At 50.9% G+C, this 16,640-nt stretch overlaps 2 protein-coding genes across 3 annotated transcripts; one reads left to right on the forward strand and one right to left on the reverse strand.

Annotated features, from left to right (window-relative positions):
- Positions 1 to 456: 456 nt before the first annotated feature.
- On the reverse strand, positions 457 to 4,226 carry oxsm (3-oxoacyl-ACP synthase, mitochondrial). Its single transcript, XM_038276326.1, has 2 exons — positions 2,921 to 4,226; positions 457 to 1,413 (listed from the first exon to the last, which is right to left on the reverse strand). The coding sequence occupies exons 1-2, from the start codon at positions 3,898 to 3,900 to the stop codon at positions 1,005 to 1,007; spliced, it is 1,389 nt and encodes a 462-aa protein (XP_038132254.1). The 5' UTR covers positions 3,901 to 4,226; the 3' UTR covers positions 457 to 1,004.
- Positions 4,227 to 4,466: 240 nt separating this feature from the next.
- Positions 4,467 to 16,505, forward strand: ngly1 (N-glycanase 1). Of its 2 annotated transcripts, XM_038276314.1 has the most exons (13): positions 4,469 to 4,667; positions 5,171 to 5,285; positions 5,353 to 5,559; positions 7,335 to 7,497; positions 10,603 to 10,822; positions 11,562 to 11,683; positions 11,749 to 11,894; positions 11,982 to 12,092; positions 12,166 to 12,351; positions 14,053 to 14,238; positions 15,715 to 15,892; positions 15,970 to 16,244; positions 16,277 to 16,505. In XM_038276314.1, the coding sequence occupies exons 1-12, from the start codon at positions 4,567 to 4,569 to the stop codon at positions 16,140 to 16,142; spliced, it is 1,908 nt and encodes a 635-aa protein (XP_038132242.1). In that variant the 5' UTR covers positions 4,469 to 4,566; the 3' UTR covers positions 16,143 to 16,244; positions 16,277 to 16,505. The 2 variants fall into 2 exon arrangements, with proteins under 2 accessions (XP_038132234.1, XP_038132242.1); XM_038276306.1 differs by lacking the exon at positions 16,277 to 16,505 and having other exon boundaries at positions 4,467 to 4,667; positions 15,970 to 16,142.
- The last annotated feature ends 135 nt before the right edge of the window (positions 16,506 to 16,640 follow it).

The following is a 16,640-nucleotide window of genomic DNA, read 5'->3' on the forward strand; positions in this document are numbered from 1 at the left end:
TCTTTTTGCTGCTACCAGAATTTCCCCACTGTGGAGTAATAAAGGGATTTTCTATTCTATTCTATTCTGTTCTATTCTAGAGAGCGTTCTGAGCAGCTGTCTCACTGTGTGGTGTGGAGGCTGCAGCGCCTCAGACTGGAAGAAGGTGAGAACAGCAGAGAGGATCATGGGGTAGAAGAAAAAAATTGCAGGAGGAATATAAAAAAAAAAGTCTAATCAACGAAAACTTTGACGACCCCGATGCAGTACCTCTGTGGACCCCCTGGGGGTCACGGACCCCCTGTTGAAGAGCTCTGCTCTAGGAGGATGGATGGAACCATTATTTCATGCATGTGTTTCCTGTTCTCGTTGTGCTGGTTGATTGGTCTGTTCTGAAGCGCAGCTGGAGAAGCAGCTTCCAGCTGTTTCACACCCAGAGGCGTCAACTAACAAAGACCAAATACTTTGTTTCATTACTGAAGTAGAAATATTGGCTTTACTTTACCGGAGGAATTATTCTTTAGACAACATTTCACCTTCTACTTCTTACATTTTAAAAATAAACTCATTCGTTTTATTTAATTTACGCTCATTTTCATGATGGCCCCAAGGTATTTAAGAATATAAAACCAATCACAATAATTAGTTTCATCCAGACAATTAATTTCTCTGTGGTTGGACTCGGTGCTGATGGATGATGGATTCAGATTTATATTTTTGGTGGTGAGTGAAGCCATACTCTGGGCTGCTCCTGAGTTTCCTTATTGGGAGACAATCAATTATATTTCTCTTCTCTACTTGGTTTTGCAAACAACCTGCTTTATTCATAAATTAAACTTTAAATTTCATACATAAACTTTTCTGGTGATTTAAAACATGTCATGGATGTCAGACCACCTTAGGGTCCCTCCCAGTCAGATTTCATCCAGAACCAGCAGCAGGTGGACCAGGAGGCCGACTTTCTGTCGTTCTTTTAGAAAACCTGTTTTTTATTGAAAGAAGGTGAAAATGCAGCTAAACTCCATCTAGCCTGAGAAACTGCTGAGACACAGCGATGCGTTGGTGCCTCCAAACCCGAAGGAGTTAGTGAGCGCCACCCGCCGGCCCTCAGTCCTCCATGCTTGAGCTCTGCAGGGGACGTAGTTTAGGTTGAACTCGGGCTCAGTGCGGTCCAGGTTGAGGGTTGGGGGCAGCACCCCGTGGTAGCAGGCCAGAGCGGTGAAGGCCGCCTCCAGAGCCCCGGCGGCGCCCAGCAGGTGTCCCGTGGCTCCTTTGGTAGAAGAAACCGCCAGGCGGTCGGCGCTGCGCTGGAAGAGTCTCTTAATGGCTGCGTTTTCTGCAGCGTCGCCTAAAGGCGTGGAGGTGGCGTGGGCGTTGACGTAAGTGACATCATCTGGAGAGAGCGCAGCGTCTCTGAGGGCTGCAGCCATGCACCTGTAGGAACATCAGACAGAGGATCAAATGATTTACTGAAGCGGAGAACCGATAGTCAGGCTGCAGAGACCCAGACAGAAGGTTTCAGCTCACTGGAACCATTTTGATCTCATATCTGTTTAATCTTCCTGTTGTTTCATCCTTTTCCTCTCAGTTATCACTCATCTTTAGTTCATTTCAAATTGACTCTTAGTTTATTTACTGTTTTTACTGTACTTATTGTTTTAAAAATCTGATTTAAAATCCTAGTCCACAAGCATCCTCATTCACTTTTTCCCCTAAATTTCTAGGTTATGATTTATGGTTACATGATTTATTGGCTGCATCTAAAAATATCAAATATATTTTCAATTTAAACAGATATGAAATAATAGAATATAACCTCAAATAACTTAATGATATCACTGTTCTAAATCATCAGATCTATTCAGTTTAAGTCAATCATCTGTCTGTAGTGTCTTTAAATGTCCAGCAGGTGTCAGTATTCTGTGAGACAACATCAACACTGCAAATGTGTCCAAAATGTGAACCATCTCTAGAAGAAAGTCTTTTTAACTCCCTGACATGTTAAGTTTGTTTTAATCAAACATTGATGTCATAGATGAGGTCAGAGATGATCCATCAGCAGCTCATGGCTGCTTGGTTTCCTCTTAAAGCTTTTTCATGTTGGCTTCCTTCAGACAAACACTGACTGATTGACACTGAGCTGCCCAGGCTACAGCAGCTCCATCACCTTCCTGTCAGCGGGGCTGGTTGTTGGCTAAAATAATGCGGCTTAATGCATTTATGTTGACTAAATGGCGTATAAAATGAAGCACAGTTTTAAGGAAGAACAGATGTAAAAATCCTCATTTTCTTCCCACCACAGCAGCAGCAGCAGAAGGTTATACCAAAAGTGGTCACACAATGTGGACCTCAGAAAGGTGCACAAAAATATCAGGAATGAAGCCTCGGTGTTAGGATACGGCTCAGAGCTCAGAGTCCTTCTATCTGATCTAGACTTTAGACACAGAATTAGTTCAACTTCATTGTCCTTTGATTTACAGATTCTATAGATGCATTTCTGGAGGTTTTCTCTTAATCTGGTTAACCCTTTATAGAGCAAGGTGGCGTTTTTGATCACTCGCATTACAAATGGAGTGTTTCTTTCACTCAGAGTGTTATGAATTTCTTATAGAAGCACTTATTTTTCCTAACATATTCGGGCAAGTTGGTGTTTCTGGTTATTACAGCGACATTTTTTATAACATCAAAATATCCATATTCTTATAATGTTGCAAAGGTCAAAGGTTTTCTGATTCCAGTAACACTATTGAGGCGTATAAAGGGATAAGGTCCAGAGGGTTTCTCCATAAACAGAACCTGTCTGATGCTCTAACAGCTGCAGCCCTGCATGGTGAACTCCCCCCAGCATCCTCCCCCTCCTCTACATACTCAGATCTTCCCCTCGCTGAAGCACGGTGGGGGCTGCATGGTGCTGTGGGGAGCCTTTGGTTAGAGGGCTGACCTGAAGGCTCCGTCTCCGTCCGCAGTGGGTGCAGTGATGTGGCTGGCGTCCCCCGACAGGCCGTAGCCCAGGACCTCCGCGTAGATCCGGGCCTCCCTCCTCAGCGCGTGCTCCAGCTCCTCCAGGAGGACCACCGCCGCCCCCTCCCCCATCACAAAGCCGTCCCTGTCCGGGTGGAAGGGTCTGGAGGCCAGGGGGGGCTCATCGTTCCATCTGGTGGAGAGCGCGCGCGCCCTGGCGAAGCCGGCTACGGCCAGAGGACTCACGCAGGACTCTGTCCCACCCGTAACCATGGCAACAGCATCCCCGTGCGCGATGAACCGCGCCGCGTCCCCTATGGCGTGGGCCCCGGTGGTGCAGGCTGTGGACACCGCGTGGTTGGGGCCCTTCAGGCCGTGTCTGATGCTGATGTGTCCCGCCGCCATGTTGACCAGGATGCGGGGAACGAAGAAGGGGCTCACCCCTCTGTAGCCCCGCTCCCTGAAGGCGGCGGAGGTGCGAGCGATCTCCTCCAGGGACACCATCCCCATGCCCACGGCCACCCCGGTGCTGAGGTGCTCCTCTGGACTTTGGGGGCTCCAGCCTGCGTCCTCCAGAGCCAGCTGAGCGGCCCCTAGGGCCATCACGGTAGCCGGGGACATGCTGTTCAGTTCCCCGCGGGGAGCGAAGCTCTCCTCGCTAAAGTGTCCCTCCTCAGACCCTCTGGGCACCACGGCAGCCACCTTACAAGGGACCCCTCTGTACTCCTCAGGGTCCAGAGCCACCAGCCCGCTCTGGCCCCTGATGAGGCGGTCCCAGACCAGAGCAGTTCCCGTCCCAAGGGGACACACCAGTCCGATCCCAGTAATCACTACCCTCCTCCTCCCCAGAGGCTGCTGTCCGCACTGGGAGGAACTGAAGGCGGCTTTCTGCGGCGGAGCTCGGCTGTAATGCTGACCGAGTAGAAGCTTCCTCCAGGTCGACCGGGAGAGAGAAGACATTTTAAAGTTAGAAGCTAGCAGCCTAACCGGAGGGAGCTAGCAGCCTAACCGCAGGAAGCTAGCAGCCTAACCGGAGGGAGCTAGCAGCCTAGCCGCAGGAAGCTAGCAGCCTAACCGGAGGAAGCTAGCAGCCTAACCGGAGGGAGCTAGCAGCCTAACCGCAGGAAGCTAGCAGCCTAACCGGAGGGAGCTAGCAGCCTAGCCGCAGGAAGCTAGCAGCCTAACCGGAGGAAGCTAGCAGCCTAACCGGAGGAAGCTAGCAGCCTAACCGGAGGAAGCTAGCAGCGTAACCGCAGGAAGCTAGCAGCCTAACCGGAGGGAGCTAGCAGATAGTCGAGAGGCTAACAGCTGATTGTTTTTAGCCTGTTTTAGGTGCCGGTGGTGAACGCCATCTCCGAATGTCCACAATAATACAATAAAATACTATTTCGAAAAACTAATAAAAAAACGTCCAATTTTTTTTTAAATAAGCAAGAAAAAACAAAAACAACTGCGCCTTTTTAACTTACTAATCACTGACAAAATATAACTGTTACCATATACACACACATACGCACACACACAGTGTTTATATTTAGCCAGGCAGTGTGTGGGCAGCTTGCTGAAGGACCCCAGGCCCGGCGAAGCATTTTAGCTGATTTGAAATTAGCAGCAGCTGCAGCCACCATGGCTCTGTCTCCAGCGGTGTCCACTCTGACTGAGAACCCCACCGAGGTGTTCCTGGACGCGGCCAAGCTGCTGCTCACATACGCCGACAATATCATCAGGTACCGCAGAGACAGCCGGGGCCGGATGCTCGGGTCCTTTCCCCTGCCTGAGGCCGGGGAAAGGACCGGAGTGGGGAGGACGGTGGAACCATAGGAGGGAAATTATTATTATTGACCCGTCTGTAGGGTGACCCCCCCACTATGGCCTCAGTTCTGCTTCAGGTCAGCCAATCCCAGATCACTTTGGCCTGATTGAAAGGCTGGAGGTTCCACAGGATTATACTGCCACTACCATGCCTGGCAGTTCCAGGTCCAGTGGGTCAGATCAGGTGTGAACCTAAGCGGTGCAGTTAACCACTGGGCTGCCTGCAGGTGAAGCTGCTGGTCTGTTGGAGTTCAGATCGTGGGGGTTTTCTGGCTTTAATGACCTTTGAACCTGGGGTCCTTCCAGGCTCTGGCTGGATTCATGCTGGTTTCAGCCAAACATTTTAATAACTGGCCTTTTTCTAGAGGTGTTTGCTGCAGAGAACCTGATGTCTGAGCTCCTCTGTCCCTCCCACCAGGTTTCCTCGTGAGGAGAAGTATCGCTCCATCCGGATCGGTAATCCCACTTTCTCCACCAAGCTGCTGCCCGTCAGAGGAGCTGTGGAATGTCTCTTTGAGATGGGATTTGAGGAGGTAGGTGAAGTTGGCCTCCGTCTGCCGCCGCTGTGTCCGTGACCTCAGCTGACCTCTCCGTCTCCAGGCTGAGACCCACCTGGTCTTCCCCCAGTCGGCGTCAGTGGATCAGCTGAAGCTCATCAGGGAATCAATAGCTGCAGAGCGGGACCTGATGATGAGCGGGGGCCGTCCCGTCCAACCTGCTGCTCCGCCTGTGGAGGCCCCCACGCCGGCACCAGAAGGGGCCGCGGCTGCTCCCAGCCCACCATCGGCCCAGCAGCCATCATCCCTGGTAAATACGCTCTCTGTCTGTTGGTCCTTTAGTTTATTCTCTACGTTCTGCTGCTGTCTTTGTGTTTCACCGTCAAACTGAAACGTTTGATGCACTAATGATGCATCAGCAGCTTCGCCTGATGAGTCTTATGAACGCTCCAAGGAAGCCATGAGGGACCACTCTGTGGAGCATTCTGACAGGAGCTCCGCCCACAGCCAGACCTGCTGCCACGGGTTTGGATCTGATCCAATCAGAGTTCAGCTCATCTCATGCAGAGCAGGCGACGTTAATGGCAGCCTGATCCAAGGAGCCATTTATCTAATGAGCTGAAACTGATCAATTACTGAAATAATCATCAACTAATTTAGTTATTAATGGTAAAACATTCCTTAAGCTGGCAGAGCGACCCACTTAGAGCAGGAATTATACCAATATAATAAAATAATATAGAAACATTTTGCATTTTAAGATTAAAAAAAAATGTTTCTATCTGCTCGATGCAGAACTCCTCAGGTGGAAAAGTTTAAGTTTCACTTGGTTTCATTTAGTAATCGAGGAAATAATCAACTGATTAATTAATTTGCAAAGTAATTGTAGAGATAGAGTAAAGATCAGAGTCCTGATCATCTCAGGCAGAGCGGATCTAAACCTTCTGTTCCTGGTAGGAACGTTTGCAGGAGCCTGAAGCCAACGTCTACAGAGCAAAGGGTCCATTTCCTGCATAGTTTGGCTGCTGATCAGGCAAGCAGAGAGAAAAAAGAGCTGATTGGTTGTCAGGGGCAGCAGCCGTCCAATCAGGCGACAGAGGAACCGGTCAGACCAGTGAGGTTTAAACCAGTCTACCAGGAAGCAGCGTAGATCCAGAGGCAGAGAGCAGAGTTCAGACCAACTGCACCAGAACCTGACGGCCAGCTGTAGAACTATAGATAAAGGACCCAACCCAAAGAGAAACTCTAGGATAAAAACTGAAACATTTCTAGAATCCAGCAGCATCGACAGGCGGTCTGAAACCTGTCAGAACCTCAGGTAAGGTCCAGTTATGACAGAACCTAACCCTCAGATCCCACATCCTCCGTATTATTAAATGTTTGGATGCAAACTCTCGGTTCTTCAACAGACCAGGAAGCAGATTTCTCATCTTCATCTAAATATTTATTTTATACCGAGAGGCTTAAAAGTTTAATCAGATCCAAAGTGAACCTCAGAGCTTGGAATGTAGAGATGCTGAGTTTGGAAGCAGAGAGCAAACACAGTTCATTTGATCCTAGTTCTCCCTGCTACCAAAATCCACAACTATAAGAGAATATTTGGGCAGAAGCTGCATGTCTGCCGGATGCTGATGGGGATTTTTTAATATGTCTGTTAAATGAAGCGTTTCCACATGTTTTCCTCCTGAGTTTCATAATAATATGGCGCATGCTCTCCATGACCCAGAGGAAGTGTGAGCGGAGCAGGACGGCAGGAACAGCGGAGCCTGGAGGCGTTGCTTAGCGCAGGCGGTCTGGATCGGATACGGAGGATGGTGGATTTCAGGTTAGGGAAGGTTCTGGTGGTCTGGAAGTTCAGGATCGGTCCAATCAGTACATCTGGACCACCATGTTTCACTCATCCAGTTTTTATTTCTGGGCTTTCCAGATGTTCGCTGCTGGGCGGAGCCGATCCGTTCACTGCTGCTTTCAGACCAGCATCATATGAAACTTTTTCATTCAGACGAACAAACTCAGCTCTTCTAGATGTTCTGCTTCTAGATGGCAGTTCTGATCTCTATGGTTCTGATCCGTTTCCTCCCCCAGGAGAGCAGCATGAGTTTCTTTGTGACGCTCCAGTCCAACTTCCAGCATGTGATGCAGTATGAGAGCGCCGAGCTGCAGCTGAAGGCCCGCAGCGCCATCCCCCACCAGCAGCTGTCCTCCACTGCTCAGACCAAGCTGACGGAGCTGAAGGAGGCCGACCCAGGTGAAAGCCCCCCGCCACCCGCTGGGCCTGCTGGACCTGCTGTGCTCCCAGTGAGGGAACCCAGCTGTGCTCCCAGTGAGGGAACCCAGCTGTGCTCCCAGTGAGGGAACCCCGCTGTGCTCCCAGTGAGGGAACCTCGCTGTGCTCCCAGTGAGGGAACCTCGCTGTGCTCCCAGTGAGGGAACCCCGCTGTGCTCCCAGTGAGGGAACCCCGCTGTGCTCCAAGTGAGGGAACCCCGCTGTGCTCCCAGTGAGGGAACCTCGCTGTGCTCCCAGTGAGGGAACCTTGCTGTGCTCCCAGTGAGGGAACCCCGCTGTGCTCCCAGTGAGGGAACCTTGCTGTGCTCCCAGTGAGGGAACCTCGCTGTGCTCCCAGTGAGGGAACCCCGCTGTGCTCCCAGTGAGGGAACCTCGCTGTGCTCCCAGTGAGGGAACCTCACTGTGCTCCCAGTGAGGGAACCCCGCTGTGCTCCCAGTGAGGGAACCCCGCTGTGCTCCAAGTGAGGGAACCCCGCTGTGCTCCCAGTGAGGGAACCTCGCTGTGCTCCCAGTGAGGGAACCTTGCTGTGCTCCCAGTGAGGGAACCCCGCTGTGCTCCCAGTGAGGGAACCTTGCTGTGCTCCCAGAGAGGGAACCCCGCTGTGCTCCCAGAGAGGGAACCCCGCTGGGCTCCCAGTGAGGGAACCTTGCTGTGCTCCCAGAGAGGGAACCTTGCTGTGCTCCCAGTGAAGGAACCCCGCTGGGCTCCCAGTGAGGGAACCCCGCTGGGCTCCCAGTGAGGGAACCTTGCTGTGCTCCCAGAGAGGGAACCTTGCTGTGCTCCCAGTGAAGGAACCCCGCTGGGCTCCCAGTGAGGGAACCTTGCTGTGCTCCCAGTGAAGGAACCCCGCTGGGCTCCCAGTGAGGGAACCCCGCTGTGCTCCCAGTGAAGGAACCCCGCTGGGCTCCCAGTGAGGGAACCCCGCTGTGCTCCCAGTGAAGGAACCCCGCTGGGCTCCCAGTGAGGGAACCTTGCTGTGCTCCCAGTGAAGGAACCCCGCTGGGCTCCCAGTGAGGGAACCCCGCTGTGCTCCCAGTGAAGGAACCCCGCTGGGCTCCCAGTGAGGGAACCTTGCTGTGCTCCCAGTGAAGGAACCCCGCTGGGCTCCCAGTGAGGGAACCTTGCTGTGCTCCCAGTGGGGGAACCCCGCTGTGCTCCCAGTGAGGGAACCCCGCTGTGCTCCCAGTGAGGGAACCCCGCTGTGCTCCCAGTGAGGGAACCCCGCTGTGCTCCCAGTGAGGGAACCTCGCTGTGCTCCCAGTGAGGGAACCTTGCTGTGCTCCCAGTGAGGGAACCTTGCTGTGCTCCCAGTGAGGGAACCCCGCTGGGCTCCCAGTGAGGGAACCTTGCTGTGCTCCCAGAGAGGGAACCTTGCTGTGCTCCCAGTGAAGGAACCCCGCTGGGCTCCCAGTGAAGGAACCCCGCTGGGCTCCCAGTGAGGGAACCCCGCTGGGCTCCCAGTGAGGGAACCCCGCTGGGCTCCCAGTGAAGGAACCCCGCTGGGCTCCCAGTGAGGGAACCCCGCTGTGCTCCCAGTGAAGGAACCCCGCTGGGCTCCCAGTGAAGGAACCCCGCTGTGCTCCCAGTGAAGGAACCCCGCTGTGCTCCCAGTGAGGGAACCCCGCTGGGCTCCCAGTGAGGGAACCCCGCTGTGCTCCCAGTGAAGGAACCCCGCTGTGCTCCCAGTGAGGGAACCCCGCTGTATTCCCAGTGAAGGAACCCCGCTGGGCTCCCAGTGAGGGAACCTTGCTGTGCTCCCAGTGAAGGAACCCCGCTGTGCTCCCAGTGAGGGAATCCCGCTGTGCTCCCAGTGAAGGAACCCCGCTGGGCTCCCAGTGAGGGAACCTTGCTGTGCTCCCAGTGAAGGAACCCCGCTGGGCTCCCAGTGAGGGAACCTTGCTGTGCTCCCAGTGGGGGAACACCGCTGTGCTCCCAGTGAGGGAACCCCGCTGTGCTCCCAGTGAGGGAACCCCGCTGTGCTCCCAGTGAGGGAACCCCGCTGTGCTCCCAGTGAGGGAACCCCGCTGTGCTCCCAGTGAGGGAACCCCGCTGTGCTCCCAGTGAGGGAACCTCGCTGTGCTCCCAGTGAGGGAACCTTGCTGTGCTCCCAGTGAGGGAACCCCGCTGGGCTCCCAGTGAGGGAACCCCGCTGGGCTCCCAGTGAGGGAACCTTGCTGTGCTCCCAGAGAGGGAACCTTGCTGTGCTCCCAGTGAAGGAACCCCGCTGGGCTCCCAGTGAGGGAACCCCGCTGGGCTCCCAGTGAGGGAACCTTGCTGTGCTCCCAGAGAGGGAACCTTGCTGTGCTCCCAGTGAAGGAACCCCGCTGGGCTCCCAGTGAGGGAACCTTGCTGTGCTCCCAGTGAAGGAACCCCGCTGGGCTCCCAGTGAGGGAACCCCGCTGTGCTCCCAGTGAAGGAACCCCGCTGTGCTCCCAGTGAAGGAACCCCGCTGTGCTCCCAGTGAGGGAACCTTGCTGTGCTCCCAGTGAGGGAACCTTGCTGTGCTCCCAGTGAGGGAACCCCGCTGTGCTCCCAGTGAGGGAACCTTGCTGTGCTCCCAGTGAGGGAACCTTGCTGTGCTCCCAGTGAGGGAACCTTGCTGTGCTCCCAGTGAGGGAACCCCGCTGGGCTCCCAGTGAGGGAACCCCGCTGTGCTCCCAGTGAAGGAACCCCGCTGTGCTCCCAGTGAGGGAACCCCGCTGTGCTCCCAGTGAAGGAACCCCGCTGGGCTCCCAGTGAGGGAACCTTGCTGTGCTCCCAGTGAAGGAACCCCGCTGTGCTCCCAGTGAGGGAATCCCGCTGTGCTCTCAGTGAGGGAACCCCGCTGGGCTCCCAGTGAGGGAACCTTGCTGTGCTCCCAGTGAAGGAACCCCGCTGTGCTCCCAGTGAGGGAATCCCGCTGTGCTCTCAGTGAGGGAACCCCGCTGTGCTCCCAGTGAGGGAACCCCGCTGTGCTCCCAGTGAGGGAATCCCGCTGTGCTCTCAGTGAGGGAACCCCACTGTGCTCCCAGTGAGGAACCCAGCTGTGCTCCCAGTGAGGGAATCCTGCTGTGCTCTGTGTGCAGATGCTAAAGTCGGACTGGAGGACTGCCTGGTGCTGGAGCTGCTGCGGTGGTTCAAGCAGGACTTCTTCTCCTGGGTGGACCGTCTGCCCTGCAGCCGCTGCGGGGGTCCCACCACACACGGACAGGCGCTCAGTCCCACGGCCGAGGAGCTGCGCTGGGGCGCCCAGCGGGTGGAGAACCACTACTGTCAGAGCTGCCAGTTGTCCACCAGGTTCCCACGGTGGGTCTGTGGCGCCGCCTGGAGGAGGAGCTGTGGATTCAATTATTAGAGCAGATCAGGGCTCTGCAACCTGCGGCTCTGTGGACCCGCTACTGCTGCTCCTTATAGCGGCTAACATCTATAGAAGAGCTAAAGGCGCGGCGGCCTAGTGGTTAGGGCATAGAGCTGGGAATCCTGAAGTTCTGAGCTCTGTGGGAGCAAAGACCCGTAACCCCACCTTGCTCCCCGGGCGCCGCACAATGACAGCCCACTGCTCCCCGGGGGGGAGGGGTTAAATGCAGAGAGGGAATTTCTCCAGTGTGAGATCAATTAATTTCAATTATTATTAAATGATGTACTAAATATCTAAAACGCTTCAGTGGTTTTTATAAGATGAAAAAGAATTAAATTAAAAGAACCAGAAAAATGTTATACAGCCATTTCTCCTTTAATAAGATTTGAATTTATGTGTTTTAATAATATTTTAAAAGCTAAAAATACATCAATTGTTGGTTGTTTAAGATGGAAACTATTTTCCTATACGAGGTAATAGAAGAAAAAAGTATAAAATATAACGTGTTGTTGGATAAACTCAGTTTATATGTTGTGGCTCTAAACGACTTTAACTCGTCGGACTCGGGGCCCAAAGGCTCTGTGGATATAAAGGTTGCAGACCCCTGATCTAGATTCATTTCCCATAATCCTCCTGTTCTCCATCATGGCTCCTCGCACGCTGACCTGCTGCTTTTGTTTCCTGCAGCTACAATCATCCTGAGAAGCTGTTAGAAACCAGGAGGGGGCGCTGTGGAGAGTGGGCTAACTGCTTCACGCTGTGCTGCAGGGCTCTGGGCCTGGAGGCGCGCTACGTCTGGGACAGCACAGGTACGGCTCTGCTTCAGGTCTGCGTGGGTCCTGCTGAGGCTCAGGCTGCGTCCGTCTGCTTTCAGACCACGTCTGGACGGAGGTCTACTCGGAGTCTCAGCGCCGCTGGCTGCACTGCGACTCCTGCGAGAACGCGTGCGATAAGCCGCTGCTGTACGAGGTGGGCTGGGGGAAGAAGCTGGCCTATGTTCTGGCGTTCTCCAAGGATCAGGTCAGAGGAACCATCAGACCAGCCCGGCGCTCCACCTGCAGCTCTGGTCTCCTCTCCTTCTGAGATAAACGTCTCTTCCTCCTACAGGTGGTGGATGTAACATGGAGGTACTCCTGCAAACACCCGGAGGTTCTATCCAGGAGGACCCGGGTCCAGGAGGCGTGGCTGCTGCACACCATCAATGGGCTCAATGCTGCTGTGAGTGCTAGCGTCTCTCTGTGATTGGATGGCGGCGCCGCTCTAACCCTGACACCTCTCTCCTCCAATGAAGAGGCAGCAGACCCTGAGCGCCGAGCGGAAGGCGGAGCTGACGGAGAGGCTGCTGGTGGAGCTGGTGGAGTTCATCTCCCCCAAGAAACCCAAGGCTGGGGAGCTGGGGGGCCGCAGCTCGGGTTCGCTGGCCTGGAGGTTAGCGCGAGGAGAAACCAGAGCGGCGGCGGCTGGGACGCCCACACAGGTGGGGGGGGGGGTTACTTTTATTTAAAAATAGACTCTTTAGTTTTGTTTCATTTAAACTCATTTTTATTATGGCCTGTTGGTATTTAAAAACAAAAATTAAATAATTAGTTTCATCCAGAAATTTATTTCTTTGTGGTTGGACTCGGTGCTGCCCCAACTTGTTGCTCACTTTACCCAAAAAAGATTGTTTTTTTTCAAGATAGTACAAAGTTAAATTTGACAGCGTTATAGACAGTTAGACAACTAATAAAATGATGTTCTCATCCAGAATAGTATAAGAACGTTCCTTTAATGCGTTCACACGGCACGCTCTGAGCAGCACTAGCAGCTGCTTTACATCCAACTATATGGTCGACGCCCATCAAAAACTCCTGGAGCGCGTCTAGAGCAGCCTCTGAGGCGCTTCAGACGCAGCAGTAGGGGTGTAAATATCATCTATCATGGTGATTCGATTCAGCGTCGACTTCCTGACCCAATGATTTGATTATTTTTGATACTCAAAAAAATACCACAATACGATTCGATTAATTGGTTAATTTTTTTATTTTTTCACCTTACAGACTTAGACAATGTTTCAAGTTTGAAATAAATCAATGAAAGCTGTAATATCGTTATGCATTTTATTTGAGAATCAACAGCAAATAACAGAAGTAGAAAAGTTGTACTCCATCTATTCCTATTAAAACCTCATTCACCGAAAAATAATAATCCCCCTGGGTTATAGATTCTGAAAGGCTTTACATCAGAAATACTGCAGAAAATCAGTGCAATGAGTGCAATGCAATACCCCGGCTCCAGACGTCCCGCCCCCTCCACAGACGCTCCGCTGCTCCTCTCCCTAATCGTAGCTGACCGCAGACAGGAGGCCGGCTTGTTTTGTTTTTATGACCGAAATGTCGGAAAACAACTCGTGAAGTTTGACCCGCTAGAAGAGCGAGGTGCGCGAGAACGCTGGGACCCTTTTTCCACCTGGATCTCCGCTCTTTTTGGCCATCATGTCCCTCCGTCGTCGGACTAAACTCGCCCCCACTTCCTCGCCGCCTCGGCCGTATCTAGACCCACAGCGTGTAGCTCAGACCACGCTTCAATATTGAGCATAAATCAAAAATGTCTGCATCAAGCTCACTGCGACACACTGCTGTAAGAGTATAACCAGGAAGCGAAGTAGGAGGGCACAATAGGACCTCATCATTACATCATACATGTTAGCAGATGAGGAGGCATCCATGGCTCCAGCTTTATCAAATTATTAGACTTTGTTCTTAGCTGAAGGACGCCGCTCTCATTCCATTCCCAAATATTTGCCACGTTTAGAATGAAGATTATAACGTTTATAGCCGGACAGAGAAACAGTCCTAATCAGATAAACTACTGGGGGAAAACCTCAGTTCTGACTGACAGCAGGCAGCTGATAGAAAGCTGATAGAAACTCACACATCATCACTTTTACACTGGAGTTTTGTTGTTTGAATATTAATACTATTGTAAAAATAAATGAAACCATTACTGTCCCCATTTCCTTATATCATCTTGATGAAATGTACTTTTTTTTTTTTAGCTACAAGCTGGAAATGATAGGATTTCATAAATCTGCTCACCTTAAGCTGAGGAGACTCTTCATGGCTGTAGGAGACCCCATGATGGGAAGTTTGGGAAACGTCTGACACCTTCTCATCTTCTGCCTCCATGTTTGTTTCAGGCTGAAGCTTTTGTTTTTACTCCGACGGAGGAAGAGAAGAAGTCCAGGCTGCTGCACGTGCGCTACTGCGCCGCCCAGGACCAGTACTGCCGGGTGTCCAGCTCCTCGGAAACCCTCCTAAACTGGGAGCGCTGTGTGTGGACCAGGGAGTCTGTCTTCAGGAAGGAGGAGAAGGACTGGAAGATGGTGCGTTGCATCTTGTAATGGCCAATAAATCAAAGTTTGGGCTAAACAGGGACGCTGCAAAAAGCCAACATCTAAAGTCAGTTTTTATAAAAATCAGCACATTTTTTCTTGAATTGAGGAGGAAAGGGAAACACTTACAATAAGAAAAAACTATTGCAATGTGTTATTTCAAGCCCATATTATCTAATTCTCTTATTTTAAGAAGAAAAATCATCTTATTTACCTGCTCAATTTAAGGCTAAATACACTTAATTTAAGACATTTTTACTTATTTCTAGTTGATTTTTGCAGTGAAACATCAGGCTGTTAATGGCAGAGGAGGGTCAGGCTCTCTATTGGTTATTTGAACCAACATTAAACCGTTTTAAGGTTTAAACTGTAATAAATTGAAAACAGCTTTCCTTAACTTTGCCTGTCTGGACTGAGAAACCAGCCGGCGTTCCGTCAGACCAGTAAACCCAGAGTAAATACCCGTTTATCCTAGAGATGCACGATATAATCGGCCCCCTATCGGTATCGGCCTTAAAACTGAATATCGGACATCGGCCACCCCCCCCCGATATTTAACCCGATATTTGATCAGCTTCTGAGTTTCTACTAAAAAAAATTAAAAAAATTATACTCAAAAACTTCTTTTTTACAGACTTAAAAACTTCTAAAGACGAGGGAAAAAATATTGATCCATTAAAATATCCCAATATCTTCATATGCTGATATATTGCCATTTAAAAACACCATATCAATCTCTTTGACTAATGAAATATTGCTATATGTCATCGTTATGCTACGAAATCCCCCGAAAATTCACCAAATGCTGCCATATTTTTATATGTTGATATATTGTCACGGTATCGATCTATTTTACTAACAAAATCTCACAAGAATTTGCAAAATATCACGAGAGTTTGTAACAGAACGATGAAATTTCACCAGATTTTGAAAGTAAAATAGATCAATACCGCGTTTTTAAAAATCTATTTGATATCAGCATATGAAAATATATTTGAGTATATTATTTTTCAAAGTGTCAGAAATGGATAACAAAACTGCTATTTTCAATGACTATTTATTTTTGTCCAGCTTTAACATCGGTATCGATATCGGTTATCGGCTACATGAGTTTTAAAATATCGGCATATCGGCCAAAATCCCAATATCCTGCATCCCTAGTTTATCTCTTTAGTTTTGAATGAAAACAGACTGTATCCCTTTAGTCATGTAAAAAAAAAAGCAATTGAATAACTTGATTTCTGATGTTTTTTGAAGCGTATGGCGATCTAACATTACATTATTTTATTTAGTTTTTGTACACGATTAAAGGCACACGCCTGTTGAGGTAAAGTCTAAGGGATAAACTCCAACCTGAGGTCTTACGCATGCGTATTGACTAATTGACTGTAGGTATGCTGGTCTGACAGAGCAGCGGGTTAAACCTGGCGGAGGTGGTCGCCCAGCTGATGGAGCTTCTCTCCTCAGGTGTACATCGCCCGGACAGAGGGCTCTTCTGTGGGAAGGATCAGCTGGAAGTTCAACTTTGCTCCTGCTGGGTTGAAGGTCGACTCTGTCTCCATCATGGCCAGCAGCCAGACCTTCCACTCCGGGAGAGTCTGCTGGAGTCTGCGCTCGGGGCCCGTAACCACGGAGTTCTCTGCCGGTAAATGATCCCCGCCTGAATGACGGTACAGCGGTACCTGACCCTGTCTGACCCTCCTCTCCTGTCTGACCCCTCAGATGGGAAGCTGCAGTCGTTCCCCAGCCTGTCTGGATCCTCAGAGCTGATTGTGGCGGCGGAGCTCAGCGGGGGAGAGGGGAGCTGCTCATGGCAGCACTCTCAGCTGTTTAGGCAGGCCTTAAAGGAACAGGAGCCGTCGTTTGAAGTCATCATCCACCTTCAAGACGCTTAACCACATCTTTTACTTTAATGTGACTGTTTTCCACTTTCCTGTCCTGATCTGTTTGGATTTAATGAGGCAGAGTGGTGCAATATTTACAGGTGATTGCCCTGATGACGGATGGATGGATGGACGGACGAATGGATGGACGGATGGATGGACAGAAAGATAGACGGATGGATGGGGACATTATGTGTTTTGCTCTTACTTGGATTTTCTTGGGGCATTAAATCTTCAGAGGTAGAACTTCAACCATAAGCCATATGGTTTTCAGATATTTCCTTCCAATAAAATAAATCTATATTTACAGCTTGTGGCACAAAGACAAACTGTCCCAGCCTGTTTCCTTTTAGTAATAAAATGCTCTTATCTGCCTGTGTTGGGCTCTGAGTTCATACTAACCGCCGCTGTTAAAGGAGGAGGAATCTAAAGCTGCCAGAAGCGATTTAATCTAACGATAAACTCTCCTCCCACAGTTTTACTTCCCTAAAGTTAGAAGTTTGGTAAATG

Source organism: Cyprinodon tularosa, unplaced genomic scaffold, assembly GCF_016077235.1.
Source record: "Cyprinodon tularosa strain WSP-4 unplaced genomic scaffold, ASM1607723v1 ctg1003, whole genome shotgun sequence".
Lineage (NCBI taxonomy): Eukaryota > Metazoa > Chordata > Actinopteri > Cyprinodontiformes > Cyprinodontidae > Cyprinodon > Cyprinodon tularosa.

Bases quoted from the DNA above. Each gene is read 5' to 3' on its own strand.
- oxsm (XM_038276326.1), bottom strand. From the start codon at position 3,900: ATGTCTTCTCTCTCCCGGTCGACCTGGAGGAAGCTTCTACTCGGTCAG. The intron at 1,414-2,920 runs GTCAGCCCTCTA...ATGTTCCTACAG, and splicing joins GACGGAGACGGAGCCTTCAG to GTGCATGGCTGCAGCCCTCA.
- ngly1 (XM_038276306.1), top strand. From the start codon at position 4,567: ATGGCTCTGTCTCCAGCGGTGTCCACTCTGACTGAGAACCCCACCGAG. The intron at 12,093-12,165 runs GTGAGTGCTAGC...CCTCCAATGAAG, and splicing joins TCAATGGGCTCAATGCTGCT to AGGCAGCAGACCCTGAGCGC. The intron at 14,239-15,714 runs GTGCGTTGCATC...TTCTCTCCTCAG, and splicing joins AGGAGAAGGACTGGAAGATG to GTGTACATCGCCCGGACAGA.